This window comes from Notamacropus eugenii, chromosome 3 (genome assembly GCF_028372415.1).
Source record: "Notamacropus eugenii isolate mMacEug1 chromosome 3, mMacEug1.pri_v2, whole genome shotgun sequence".
Classification (NCBI taxonomy): Eukaryota; Metazoa; Chordata; class Mammalia; order Diprotodontia; family Macropodidae; genus Notamacropus; species Notamacropus eugenii.
The window spans coordinates 468,390,538-468,403,708 of NC_092874.1; the positions used below are offsets into that span (position 1 = coordinate 468,390,538).

The window sequence follows — 13,171 nt, forward strand, 5'->3', positions numbered from 1 at the left end:
TCTTCTGAGATGGTGGTATTCAGTGGTTCATAAGCATTTCTAGAAGAGAATTCATATTAAAATATTATCTTTCACAGCAGGGAATAGTTTGAGGTCATTGAAAGCTTCACTATTGCAATCAAAATCAAACATTCACTTTGCAGTCCAGTTCTCATTCCTTTCCAGTGTTGTGCCCAAATTATGGTTCATTGGCAGCGCTCAGTTGTGTGTGGATGGCTTGTCAGTCCAGCTGAATGTCATACTTTTGGTAATATATTCTCTTCGTGCACTTTGTTTGGACAGGGAGGGTGGTTTCTTTTGAATGACTGGATTTATCTGAGGATGTGCAGCTGACATTGCAGGTCACTACAACCATAATGTCATCAAGCAGACAGTAACATCTGGAGAATCTCTCTTCCATGCGTGTTCTTTACACTTTGCAGCTCTGTTCTGGGCAGAGCCCAAACAAGGTGGTTTCACTGTGGTCCATAATGAGAATGGATCACCACTACTATCAAGCCTTCTGGCAAATCTGTGACATTTTACCTCTGGTCTGCTTAGTGGAATTTTATTTCAGGGTTTTCTGTGGACAGGTTTTTATTTTTTAAAAAATTCAATTTGGAGAGGATGGAGCCAAGATGGCGGAGTAGAAAGATGCACATACAGTAGCTCTTTCTCCACAGCCCATAAAATACCTGTAAAGAAGGACTCTCAACAAATTCTAGAGCAGCAGAAGCCACAGGAAAATGGAGTGGAGGAGATTTCTAGGCCAGAGTGACCTGAAAGACTGACGGGAAAGGTCTGTTGCACTGGACATGGAGCAGAGCCCAGCCCAGCCTTGGCAGCACGGCACCGGGAGGAGCAGGACGGAGCAGGCTTCAGGGACAGAATTGTCAGCAGCGGTGCAGATCCCTCAACCCACAGGCGCTAAAAGTCAGTGAGAGGGTCTTTTTGGCTGGTGAAGAAGGGATCATGGTGTCCCCATAACTCGGGCCTCCTCAGGTGGCAGCAGCAGAGGCAGCAGCAGATGGGGGCTCCCAAGGCAGGGAGTAGCCTGCATCTATTGTTGAAGGTCTCATCATAAACCTCCTGAGGGAACTGAGCTCTGTGTGGTGGCCCTGCTCCCACCTGAGCAGCTGATCTTAATCTCACACTGAATAGCAGGCCTGCCCCCCCCCCCAAAGCCTCTGGGGGATTGGAGCAGCTCATATGAATCTCAGCCCCCAGTGCTGGCTTGGCAGAACTGGCGATGAGGTGGTTGTGGAGAGGAAACTCAGAAGTCAAGTGACTGGCTGGGAAAATGCCCAAAAAAGGGAAAAAAAATAAGACCATAGAAGGTTATTTCTTGGGGAACAGGTTGTCTCCTCCTATCCTTTAGGATGAGGAAGAACAAGGCATACTGTCAGAGGAAGGCAAGGCCTCTGCCTCCAGGGCCTCCAAAGGGAACTTAAACTGGGCTCAGGCAATAGAAGACTTTAAAAAACAAGTTGGCAGCTTACTAAAGGAGAACCAAAAAAATGCTGAGAAAAATAACAGCTTTAAAAAGAGGCTAACTCAATTGGAAAAAGAGGTCCAAAAAGCCAGTGAGGAGAAGGAGGCTTTAAAAAGCAGAGTTAGCCATATGGAGGAGAAGGTTCAAAAGCCCACTGAACAAAATAGTTCATTGAAAGAGAGGACTGAGTGCAGGGAAATGAATGACTATGAGATAAACCAAGCAGTTAAAAAACAAAACCAAAAGTTTGAAAAAATAGAAGATAATGTGAAGTATCTCATTGGAAAAACAACTGACCTGGAAAACAGTTCCAGGAGAAACAATGTAAAACTTATGGGACTACCTGAAAACCATGATCAAAAAAAGAACCAGGGAGGAGCCAAGATGGCGGAGTAGAAAGATACACATATGCTAGCTCCGAACCCACAGCCCATAAAATATCTGTAAAGAAGAACTCCCAACAAATTCGGGAGCAGCAGAAGCCACAACACAATGGAGCAGACAAGATTTCTGTTCCAGAGAGACCTGAAAACCTGATGCGAAAGGTCCGTTGTGCACCAGACCCAGAGCAGAGCCCAGCCCTGCCTTGGCCACAGAGCACCGAGAGGAGCAGATCCGAGCAGGCTTCAGGGACGGAATCTCTGGTGGCTGCGCAGATCCCTCCACCCACAGGTGCCAAGAGTGAGTGAGAGAGTCTCTTTGGGTTGCTGGGAGGGGAGTAGAGTAGCTCCATGGCTCGGCCCCCTTGGGAGGCAGCGGAGGAGGCAGCAGTGGACAGGGGCTCCCCAAGCAGGCAGGAGCTCGGATCCATTGTTGAAGGTCTCCACATAAACCCCCTGAGGGAACTGAGCCCCGTGTGGCAGCCCTGTCCCCACCTGAGCACCTGAACTTAATCTCACATTGAATAGCAGCCCTGCCCCCACCCAAAGCCCTGAGGCTGGGAAGCAGCATTTGAATCTCAGACCCCAAATGCTGGCTGGGCGGATCTGGAGGCATGGTGGGTGTGGAGGACACTCAGAAGTCAAGTCACTGGCTGGGAAAATGCCCAGAAAAGGGGGAAAAAAAAATAAGACTATAGAAGGTTACTTTCTTGGTGAACAGATATTTCCTTCCTTCCTTTCGGATGAGGAAAAAAAGAACCTAGACATTATCTTCCATGAAATTATCAAGGAAAACTGCCCTGATAGTCTAGAACCAGAGGGCAAAATAAATATTGAAAGAATCCACTGATCATCTCCTGAAAGAGACTGGAAGAGAGAAACTCCTAGGAATATTGTGGCCAAATCTCAGAGTTCCCAGATCAAGGAGAAAATACTGCAAGCAGCTAGAAAGAAACAATTCAAGTATTGTGTAAATACAATCAGGATAACACAGGATCTAGCAGCTTCTAAATTAAGGGATCAAAATCGAAGGGCTTAGAATAGAATATTCCAGAAGTCAAAGGAACTGGGATTAAAACCAAGAATCACCTACCCAGCAAAACTGAGTATAATACTTCAAGGGAATAAATGGTCATTCAGTGATATAGAGGACTTTCAAGCATTCATGATGAAAAGACCAGAACTGAATAGAATATTTGACTTTCCAACATAAGAATCAAGAGAAGCATGAAAAGGTAAACAGGAAAGAGAAATTATGAAAGATTTTCTAAAGCTGGACTGTTTACATTCCTACATGGAAAGAAAATATAACTCTTGAATCTTTTTTCAGTATTTGTGTAGGTGGAGGGATTGTACATACATGCACACACACACACACACACATATATATAGACAGTAGGCATATATTTTGCCAGTAATATATAGACATATATTCAACAGGTTGTGTTGAATCAGAAGAGATAATAGCCACACAAAAAAAGTAAAATAAAAATTAAGGGGTGAGGGAGGAAAATACTGGGAGGAGAAAGGGAGAAATGGAATGGGGCAGGCTATAACTCATAAAAGAGATAAGAAAAGTCTTGTTCAATGGAGGAGAAAAGGGAGAAGGGGAGAGGGGAGAAATGAAGCTTACTCTCTCCACATATGGCTGAAGGAGGGAATGACATGCTCACTTGGTTTGTTATGAAACTATCTTACACTACAGGAAAGTAGGGGAGGAGAGGACAAATGGGGTGAAAGGGATGATAGAAGGAAGGGCAAATGGGAGAAGGGAGTAACTAGAAGTAAACACTTTTGGAAAGGGACAGGGTCAAATGAGGGAATAAAAGAACAAGGGGGGATAGAGTAGGACAGAGGGCAATATAGTTAGTATTACACAACATGATTATTATGGAAGTCTTTTGCAAAACGACACATATTTAGTCTGTATTGAATTGCTTGCCTTCTCAGAGGGGATGGGTAGGGAGGGAGGAAGGGAGAGAAGTTGGAATTCAAAGTATTACAAACAAATGTTGAGAATTTTTATTGCATGTAACCGGGAATAAGAAACACAGGAAATGGGGTATAGAAATTTATCTTGTCCTACAAGAAAAGAGGGAAGATGGGGATGAGGGAAGGTGGGATGTGATAGAAGGAAGGGTACATTGAGGGATGGCATAATCAGAATGCAAGGTGTTTATGGGGCGGGGGAGGGGAAAAATGGGGAGAAAAATTGGACGTTACAAAGTGATGTAAAAGCAATTAGCATTAAAACAATTGACTGAATTTTTACTGAGAATAAATCAAAGACATCTTTAGTTTGGGGAAAAGAATTTTAGTCTAAATTTCCTAGAGGCAGGTAACCTTGGGTAAAATTTGGCATTGATGGAAAAGTTAAGGTTTTAATGGTAATTTTGATTTTACGATTGCTATTTAAGCAGAAACTAGAACATGTAGAGAAAGGCATGTAAGCCACGTAAGACTTGCCTCAAAAGATGTTCCTTAGCCAAAGTGAAATTATAGTCAGATCTGAAACCTGGTTATTGGAACTTGCTATTTTAAGATGCTATGGGACTATTAAGTGACTGTTCTTCTGAGTCTAACTCTAGGTATGGATAGCAAGAGAGGCACTCTGAGCCTCCAATCCATGATGCCAGTAAGCCTGTGAGATGCTGGTATGAACTGCAAAAGGTGATCTCATGGGAAGGGTAGGAGAGTGGCTGTTCAGCCTGGGCTGAGGTAGGATTCTCCTGACTCAGTTTCCCCACAGACACCTGGCAGACTTTTAGCCTGGCTGAATGCAAGCTGACAATCTACTCCTGCCTGGAATTGACATGAAGTTGGGGAGATATTGTTTCCCTGCAACATCCCTACTCTTAGTGACAATTTCCTATAGTCAAAAGGTTTGTAAGCTTAATACCAGATCCATTAAATTATAGATTGTTGGTAGGGGAACATCCAAGGTTAAGTATAAAATTAAGCCATTAGGCTTAGGACTTTAGACCAACAACAACACGTTAGAGTCCTTTAATTCTTAGTAATACTGTGGAGGCAGTTAGGTCAAGGGCTTGTGAAGTCAGCATACATAAATATTATTTGTGTCTCAGGTGGTTAACGTTTAAAAAAAATTCTTTTGTGGTCTATATTGTAAATGCTTTAAAAAGAAGTATCACCTGACCAAAAGTTGGAATTGTTTCATGTAATATGAACTGTGTTAAAAAATGAAAAATAAAATAAAATATAAAAAAAATTCAATTTTGAAGTTTTGAATTAAAAAAAAAGACTTTGGGCACAACCTTTGGCAATAAGCAAACAACTCTCCCCTCCCCCCCCAGAGTACATTATCTGTAAAAGTTAAGCAACATTACCTAATATGAAACCATGAGGACAGACAGATTTTCCTCTCCCCTACTTATCTCTCTCTTGTGAAGTGATGCTATTCCCGTTCTTCTGGCCGCTTCATCAGTAATGTGTCATAAATGAACTTGTGCTCATATTGGTGTTTTTTTGGGCAAGATTAAGCATCCGGTGGTTGACACGGTTTTGGCCTTGTGTTAAAGACTGATTTACTTTGGTTAAGTATCCTCAAGAAATGGGGGTAACCAGAGTTGATGACTTATTGTCTGTTTTTCATTTTTCAGTCATTAGTTTGTTAGAAAGGTCAGATTTTAGCTGTCAGAATTTCATATGTTGTTTTTTCAGCTTTATAAAAAATATTAAAATTTTGACACCTACTCCAAGCAGTTAAATTCTGACAGTACACAAGCAGCTGATTGTGAAATGATTCCCATGTTGGAAATTAGTGTTATCTGGTTCCTCATCCTAATATTCTTATCTTTAGTATTGTGTTTATGGTTTTTATGATTTTTTATTTTTTATTCATATCTAGGAGCGTGAGACTTCTATGTAATCTACAAGGCTTTGATCTCTTTGTGTTTCTTATTACAACTCATTCATATTTTCTGATATTTTTCACCATCTTCCCTTCTCTCTACCTTCTCAGTGAAGTTACTGAGAATCATGGTGAATATTCTGACTTCGCTTGGGGGATCTTTTCCACTTCTGTTATTTTTTTACTTCTTTATTATTCGTAGCTGATATCTATGCATAAGCTGCAGTTGGTTTGTCATTATTTTTGATTTTGCTCATCCTGAGTACTGCAGGACAACATGATTCTATAAGATTTGCAAGATACATTTCTTATTATAGTTGGGTATATGATGAAATCAATTCTTCTGTTTCCTGTAGAAATGTATTTGCCTTTAGAAGAAAGACCTTCCCCTTTAACTCTATACTCTATACCTTCTGAATTCCTATACATAAAGAATGTCTGTATGGATGGTGTAGTATATATAATATCATATCACTGGTCACAGGACAATGGCATCACATTTAGAGTAATATCTGTTATGTTAATATGTTTTAAGTAGATTAAAAATGGGGCGATTTTTAGTGCCCTCTGTCCCCTTTTCTAACTTCTCTCACTATTGAAGTATTTATTATTAATCATTTAGCTCTTATGAATTATCTAGGATTTAACAGTCACTTTTTTGTTTTTACCAGGAGTGACTTCTAGGTCAGATTTGACAGGACTTCAGATTTTCCCACTTTAGCTTTTCTGGCTCCAGATAGCCTGTTCTGGCTACTTTGCCGTACTTAGCTATCTTTTCTTATCAGGAAGAGATACAATTTTGCCTTATTAGTTTTTTTTTTTAACTTAAATTTCCAGACCATATTTTGTTGTTATCTTTATCTTTTTCCTTCCACAGTCAGAAAAAAATACTGAATACAATCCATAAACAAAATCCTAAACCGCCTGTGAGGCTGTCTGCTAGTCAGGAAGGGTTACATTACACTCAGACCACCTGATCCAACTAGTTTGGGTGTAAACGTTACTTTTTTATATAACAAAGGGATTACCTTATATTGGCTTCATATTTGGAAGCTCCAGATAAGAGCCTGTGCGACTTTTGGACTAGTTACTCTGCTTTCTTGGGCTGTGGTGCCTTCACCTTGTAAATTGGGGCTTTTCCTGGAATTCTGCAAACCAATGACTTTCACTTTAGAAGGGCTCCTCACTCCTCAGCAACCTGGAACTTCTTGCTGAAGACCTACTTCTGTTTTTTCTCTTAATCATTAAATATCACATTTAAGTAAACAGAACAATTTTTAAAGAAGTTATCATAGTAATTTTATCACAGTTTAGCAAAAAAAAAAGAAATTTTACATAACTGACTACATTAACTTTTCTTGGTTTTAACTTGTGATCTTTTAATTTCATTACTAGTTAATTAGTTAATCATATCTTATTTCACGGGAGGAAACTGTACCAATTCTTCATGTTCCATGTAATTTTCTTCATAATTTATCTTTTATGAAGATTTTACTGGGAGATTTTGAGAGAACCAACCTATGTTCAAAACCTAGATACATTTTATATAATATTTCAGTAATTCATAAACACGTTGATGTCTGTCAGATTTTAAGAGAGTTTACAAATGCTGAAGCCTCTGCAATTACCAGTAATTTGTGCAGATTTTTGCACTTGGTATATGCAGGCTCCATTGGTGTTTGTAAATATCTAATCTTGCTTGTCTAAGAACAACTCTAGGCAAGTTACAGGCCCCAATCCTTTAAAGTCCTAACCCCAGTTCTAGCCCTATAGTACCAGTGACCCTTTGGTTCTTATTGCTCCTTAGCTTATGTCCTTTTGGTTCCGAAATTTCTAGTTGTAAAACTAAGTCTTGGTTTCTTGGACTGGGAAACTGAACCTGAAGAGCCAGACTTAGTATATATTGTCACTGTTTACCATAGTCATGATTTTTGCGAAGAGTATTTAATAATTGTAAGTGTAGTAAAATATTCAAGAAGCTAAGCAATTTATTGTTTTCAGGCTACACGTGTGATGTGGACTCCACCCCTCCGAGAAAGTTTCTCCTACCCATTCCATGTCCTTCAGATGCTGCTTATAACTCATGTTCTCAGGTAATTTTTTGTTAATGCTTAGTTACTTATTAAACATACTTGGATTTCTAAGATTCTTGTTTATCTAAAAGGTTTGAACAAAACTTAGATACATGTTATTTATAAAGGGATACACTTGTCAAAATGAATTAAAAAATAGCAACCTAGAAATAGTTATTTACACATAAGATAATCTAGTACCTAGATTAAAAATAATGTCATTTTAAAACTCATTGTACAGAAATGTTTTTACTTGATAACCTAGCTCTCATCTTTTAGCAGTTCTGCTCATTTTAGTTGGTGGTTCCTGCCCTTTCTGTTTGTATTTGCCCACACTATTTTTAGAGTATCTTTTCTTGCTTTATCAGAATCAAACTGTTGTATCAGTTTTTTCAAGATTACTAATTTGGGATGGTTTTTCATGGCACATCTCTAAAATATATGTGGAACATTAGTGACTTATATGGAAATGTTTTGACTACATTTCAGAGATAGTTTCAATGGCAGACAGTAGGGATGTTAACTGAGCATTTCTGAATTGTTCAGGTCTCTGATAGTTTACCCGGAAGTTTTTATTTTCCCCTTGTTCTTTGAGTGTAAATGATGGAAAATGCATGTTTTGGATGCAACCAGTACATCAACAACATGAACATTTGAAAGTTGTGAGGGGCGGAGTTTAAGTAGTAGGATGCTACAAAGTGCAAAGAGGGCCACTAGGTGGCGCCACAGTGCACAGAGCGCTGGGCCGGGAGTCAGGAAGAGCTCACCTTCTTGGGTTCAAATCTGGCCTCAGATACTTCCTAGCTGCATGACCCTGGGCAAGTCACTTTGCCATGTTTGCTTCAGTTTCCTCCTCTGTAAAATGAGCCGGAGTATCTTTGCCAATAAAACCTCAGATGGGGTCAAGGACTGTGTCAGATGTGACAGATGTCCAGGATTTCTCTGTAAGCATTCAGGTTTTGACCTCCTCATAATGGATGTGTACTGTGGTTGCTTTTAATGCCTGGATCAGTTTTCCTCTGTGGGAGTAGGGAGTGGTGCTGGACACCTGAAAATATGTCAGGTTAGGGGACCTTATGATCATGATGTTGGAGTCAGGGCATCAGTCCCCTGATGAACACTTCCTGCTTTCCTAGGAAGGGATGTTGGGGTGGACCTGTGGTTGTAAGATTCCTCGTGGATCAGACTCCCCCAGACCCACTATGCAATTCAGTTAAATTTAGTGAAAATTTTTAAAGACAAAAATACAAAGGCAAAAATAAAAGAGAATCTTATATTTGACTAGGGACAGAGATGGACAGAGATGAAAAATACAGAGTTTATACAAAGTAAATGCAGAGTAAGGATGAGAGGGGTTTGGAAGGTCATAGGTAAGGCATAACCCTGAGTAAAATGCAAAATAGAGCCTGGCATTCTGGGAGGCAGAGATGGAATGCCACGTCAAAGGTAATTGCAAATAAAATCTATCAAGAAAAATAGATTCAAACCACATTGTAAAGGACTTTAAATACCAAACAGAATAGTGTGTAATTTTCCGTAAAGGCATAGGGAGCCACATTTCTCGAGTAGGAGAGTGACGTCGTGAGATCTGTGCATTCACAATATCAGTCTGGTAGCTATGAGGGAGGAAGGATCAGGGAGGCAAGAGGTGACGGCCTGGGAACAGAGAGAAGAGGGCTTAGGGACGTTGTTGTGAAGAGACAAGTAACAAGACTGACAGTGGATTGGAGGGGACGGAGTGAGGGAAAGTGAGGAGCCTGGGATGGCTGTGAGATTGCAAATCTCACAGTGAAATTAGGTTTGCCATTTCCTTTAGCTCATTTTACACATGAGGAAACTGAGGCAAACAAAGTTAAGTGACTTGTCCAGGGTCGCACGACTAGTAAGTAGTGATGAGTAGAACAATGTACTTGGAAGGGTACTGAGACTGTTACGAAGAGTAAATGAGAGGACACATGCTGTCTAGGCAGGCAGAAGTGAAAGGTGATGGGGTCATGGGATATTATAGAGACTCAATCAACAAGAGTTGGCAACTAAGGGGAGGAAAGTGGGGGAGGGAGAGAGAGCATGGAGTGGTTAGAGGGAGGTGGAGTTTTTGATCTGCCATCAGTGTAGATGATCATTGAAACTATATGGGGTTTAGAAAAGTGAAAGGAGCCACAGGAATACTCGAGAATGACACTAGGTTCAGAGGGCAGGAGGAGATAGAGGAGCAAGCAAAAGACATAGAAGAAACAAATGGAGGAGAAGAACCCTGAGAAGGTGATGTCATGGAAACCAAGGGATGGAGAGAATGTCAACAAAAGATATTTTGTAGTTATGAAAGCCAAATTATAGGAGTTGGAGGAAAGAGTAAATGCTTTTCCTGTGGAGGCTGAGATGTCCATTGCTTTCCCCAGAAGTTTGCAGTGGAAGGGGATGCATAGAAGACAGCACTGCAAGGTCAGCAGCAGCCTTTCTCGGCTCTGAGCAGTCCAGGTGTGTTTGTAAGCTTAGGAAAGGAAACAGTATGAAGGAGAAAGTAGAAGGTTCATGACAGAAAAGAGGATTGAGAGGCAATTCAGGTTGAGCCTTAGTGCTGCTGACAAAGTAGTACGTCAGTTCATCTTTTGAGAGTTGGGGAAGGGGCTAGAGTAGAGAATTGGAAAGTTCTAGAGACAGAGCTGGAAGGGCCTTCAGTGGCTGTCCTGTCCGGCTCCCTCATTGAAATGGTGAAAGAATGAAATGTAAAGAGCCTCAAGTGCCCTACCCAAGGCAACTCAGTGAGGGAGAGTCACAATCTGAACTCAGGTTTTCAGCTTCCAGATCCCACTGAAGAGGAGTGAAAGAGGGAATTGGTCAGAGAGGAGGACACTGGGGAGCAGCGAGGGCCTGGTTAATACTGTCTGCCTGTGTAGTGGAGCCAGTTAGAATCCAGTAGTAGCTGTAACTGTAGGAGCAGGCGTGTGGGCTTTGGGGGGGTGAGGGAAGGGAGTGAAAAGAATAGAAAGTCGAGGCACAGAGGACCTTAGAACATCAACATGAAGTCCTGGGTGTGGGGAGCGAAGCTGAGATTTGAAGCCAAGTCGTTCCAGAATGGGGCTGACCACAGGGTCAGGTCTGCGTTGGAAGAAGACAAACCAACTCCCATATCTGATGAATTGGGATTAGGAGTCAGTGTTGCTGTAGTTGTAGGGGAGACAGATCAGAAATTAGGGATTATACTTTTCTCTCCAAAAAGCCTGTTTCATGTACAGATATTAATACCTTACAGATGTTTTGTCTGTTAAGACTGTGCAGTTTGCAGAGAAAAACTAGAATGAGAATCCTTTCAGAGTGAAGAGGGTCATTAAAGAAGGAATGATCTTTTCTGACTGCTCGAACTGTTATTTACATTCTTGTTATCAGCAAAGTTGGGCCTCGTCAGGGCAGAGAGCCTGCCCCGTAGGCTTCAGATGGCGTTCTGGACTCCCTTGGGGGCACCTGCTGCCTCCTCACAGGTCAAGGGCGCTGCTCAGTGGAGGGAGAGAGCTCGTATGGTTGTGTATCAAGGCCAGGCAGGGTTGGTGGGACACCACAAAAGAATCAGGTATTAGAGGAATAAGGGAGCGGGAGAAGAAGGACAGGAGAGTGAGACTAGGAGGGAGACTTGCACAGCTGAGTATTTCAGTCTTGGCCTTCCCTCTCGCTGCCTGTCTTTGAGGAAGAGATTTTCTGACTAAATGTCTTGGTATTTATTCTCTCTTTTAAGGAATCGACAGAATTGTAAAAAAGACTTCATTTTCCTCATGTTGTCTAATGTCGCTTTCATGCTTCCTTGGCAGTTTGCTCAGTTTATTCTTTTCACACAGGTAAGATCTTCGACTTTAATTGGATTTAAGTTTATATGCCATGTGTTTGGTTGTATAAAATTCTCATATTTTTCCTAAAGAGTAATGTAGGATGTGATGTGCACATGGGATTGAAAAGAATGTACAAACAGTGATCAGTTAAGAAGCTAGATAAGTAGATAGTTTTTGGTTTCTTAAAGCATATTACTAGCATCTTATTTAGTTAGGCAAATGATACTAATAACCAACATGCCAGGTTTACAAAAATACTATATTAGATTATCTTAGAAAATTTCCAGTAAAAATCTACACGTACATAATCTTATTTGTGAATCAACTGGATGTCTCAGTGGCCATCCCTGTACTCTTCATGGCAGGGAAACTGTGGTCCAATTAGTGGCAAGAGATTCCGAGTGGTCAAACTTTCCTGCTTTTTAGAGGCTAATTATCACTTTACAAATAAGGTGGATAACTACTTGTATACCTACAAATAGGGTGTAACTGCTGTACAAATAGTTGTGGTTTTTGCCTCATTCTCCACAAGTCAGTAGATGCTGTGTGGTCAGTGGGGGCAGGAAGAGATAAAAGCACTTCGAGTAAAATTTCTTGGCATCTTGAATTCCCAGCAGAATTTCTTACTATGTGTTTGCTGGGCTGCCATGAAAAACGGCTTTGACTCATCATGCGGCAGTGAGTAATTCTGCTGGGGAATGCACAGTGAGGAGTGTCACTTTCTGGTCTTCATTGCTTCCTGGCTAGCTGACCTGTTAAGAGAGAATAGGACGATGACCTCAGTGTCCAAAAAAGCCTTCTCTGATCCTCACTAAGTAAGACACGAGGCATGCTGATTATCGGGCCTTTCTCCTGCTGGGGATAAAGCCCTCCTTGTTTTGCAGCCTGTGCTCTTCCTACTATCCCGTGCTACTCATCCAGTTCCCTCATTTTACACATAGGAAAACAGAGGCCCCGTGAGGTTAGGACTTGACATTGCTAATTAAGATTGGACTTCACAGGACTCTTAGCACATGACCCTTTTTCCTTTTATGAAGTCTCCCGGTATGGGAATTCCTTATGGTTGAGAAGGGGAGGTTGATGGTGGCAGAGCAGAGATCCTGAAATTAAGAAAAACCCTTTGAATGAGAGGGATACAGAATGTTACCGGTTAGGAAGGCACCCTTGGTGCATCATTATCTCCAGCACTTACAGAGCTGCTGACCATTATAATCTCTTCTTGCCAAAAGCTTTCCACTCAGTCTCTTGTTTCAGTTTGAATATGCATCAAAAACTTTATTTTGGAAATAAAATGAACCTTTGTAAATTTGCTAGATTAAATTTACTTGTAAAGCCAGGGATACATGCAAAAGTGGAATTCTGATTTCAGATTTTAATTTCAGATTGGGAGAAAACAAGCAATTTTCCATTAATTATAAAATATTTTTAGATAATTGTTCTAAAACTTCCTTCAGTTTTGAGGAAGGTATTTTGCACATGGATGTAATACATATTTCAGATGACCGCTGTAAAAGAAGGAAACCATGAAATCACACAATTTTTGTTTCCTTCATTTT

The 13,171-nt window shown here is 40.9% G+C and overlaps 1 protein-coding gene across 1 annotated transcript in view; it reads left to right on the forward strand.

Annotated features, from left to right (window-relative positions):
* LOC140497666 (protein C-mannosyl-transferase DPY19L1-like) overlaps positions 1 to 13,171 on the forward strand; it is a 160,764-nt gene that overhangs the window by 54,243 nt on the left and 93,350 nt on the right. Inside the window, exons 8-9 of the mRNA XM_072598859.1 lie at positions 7,724 to 7,815; positions 11,525 to 11,624. Coding sequence (XP_072454960.1) covers positions 7,724 to 7,815; positions 11,525 to 11,624 — 192 coding nt within the window. The remainder of the gene's footprint in view (positions 1 to 7,723; positions 7,816 to 11,524; positions 11,625 to 13,171) is intronic.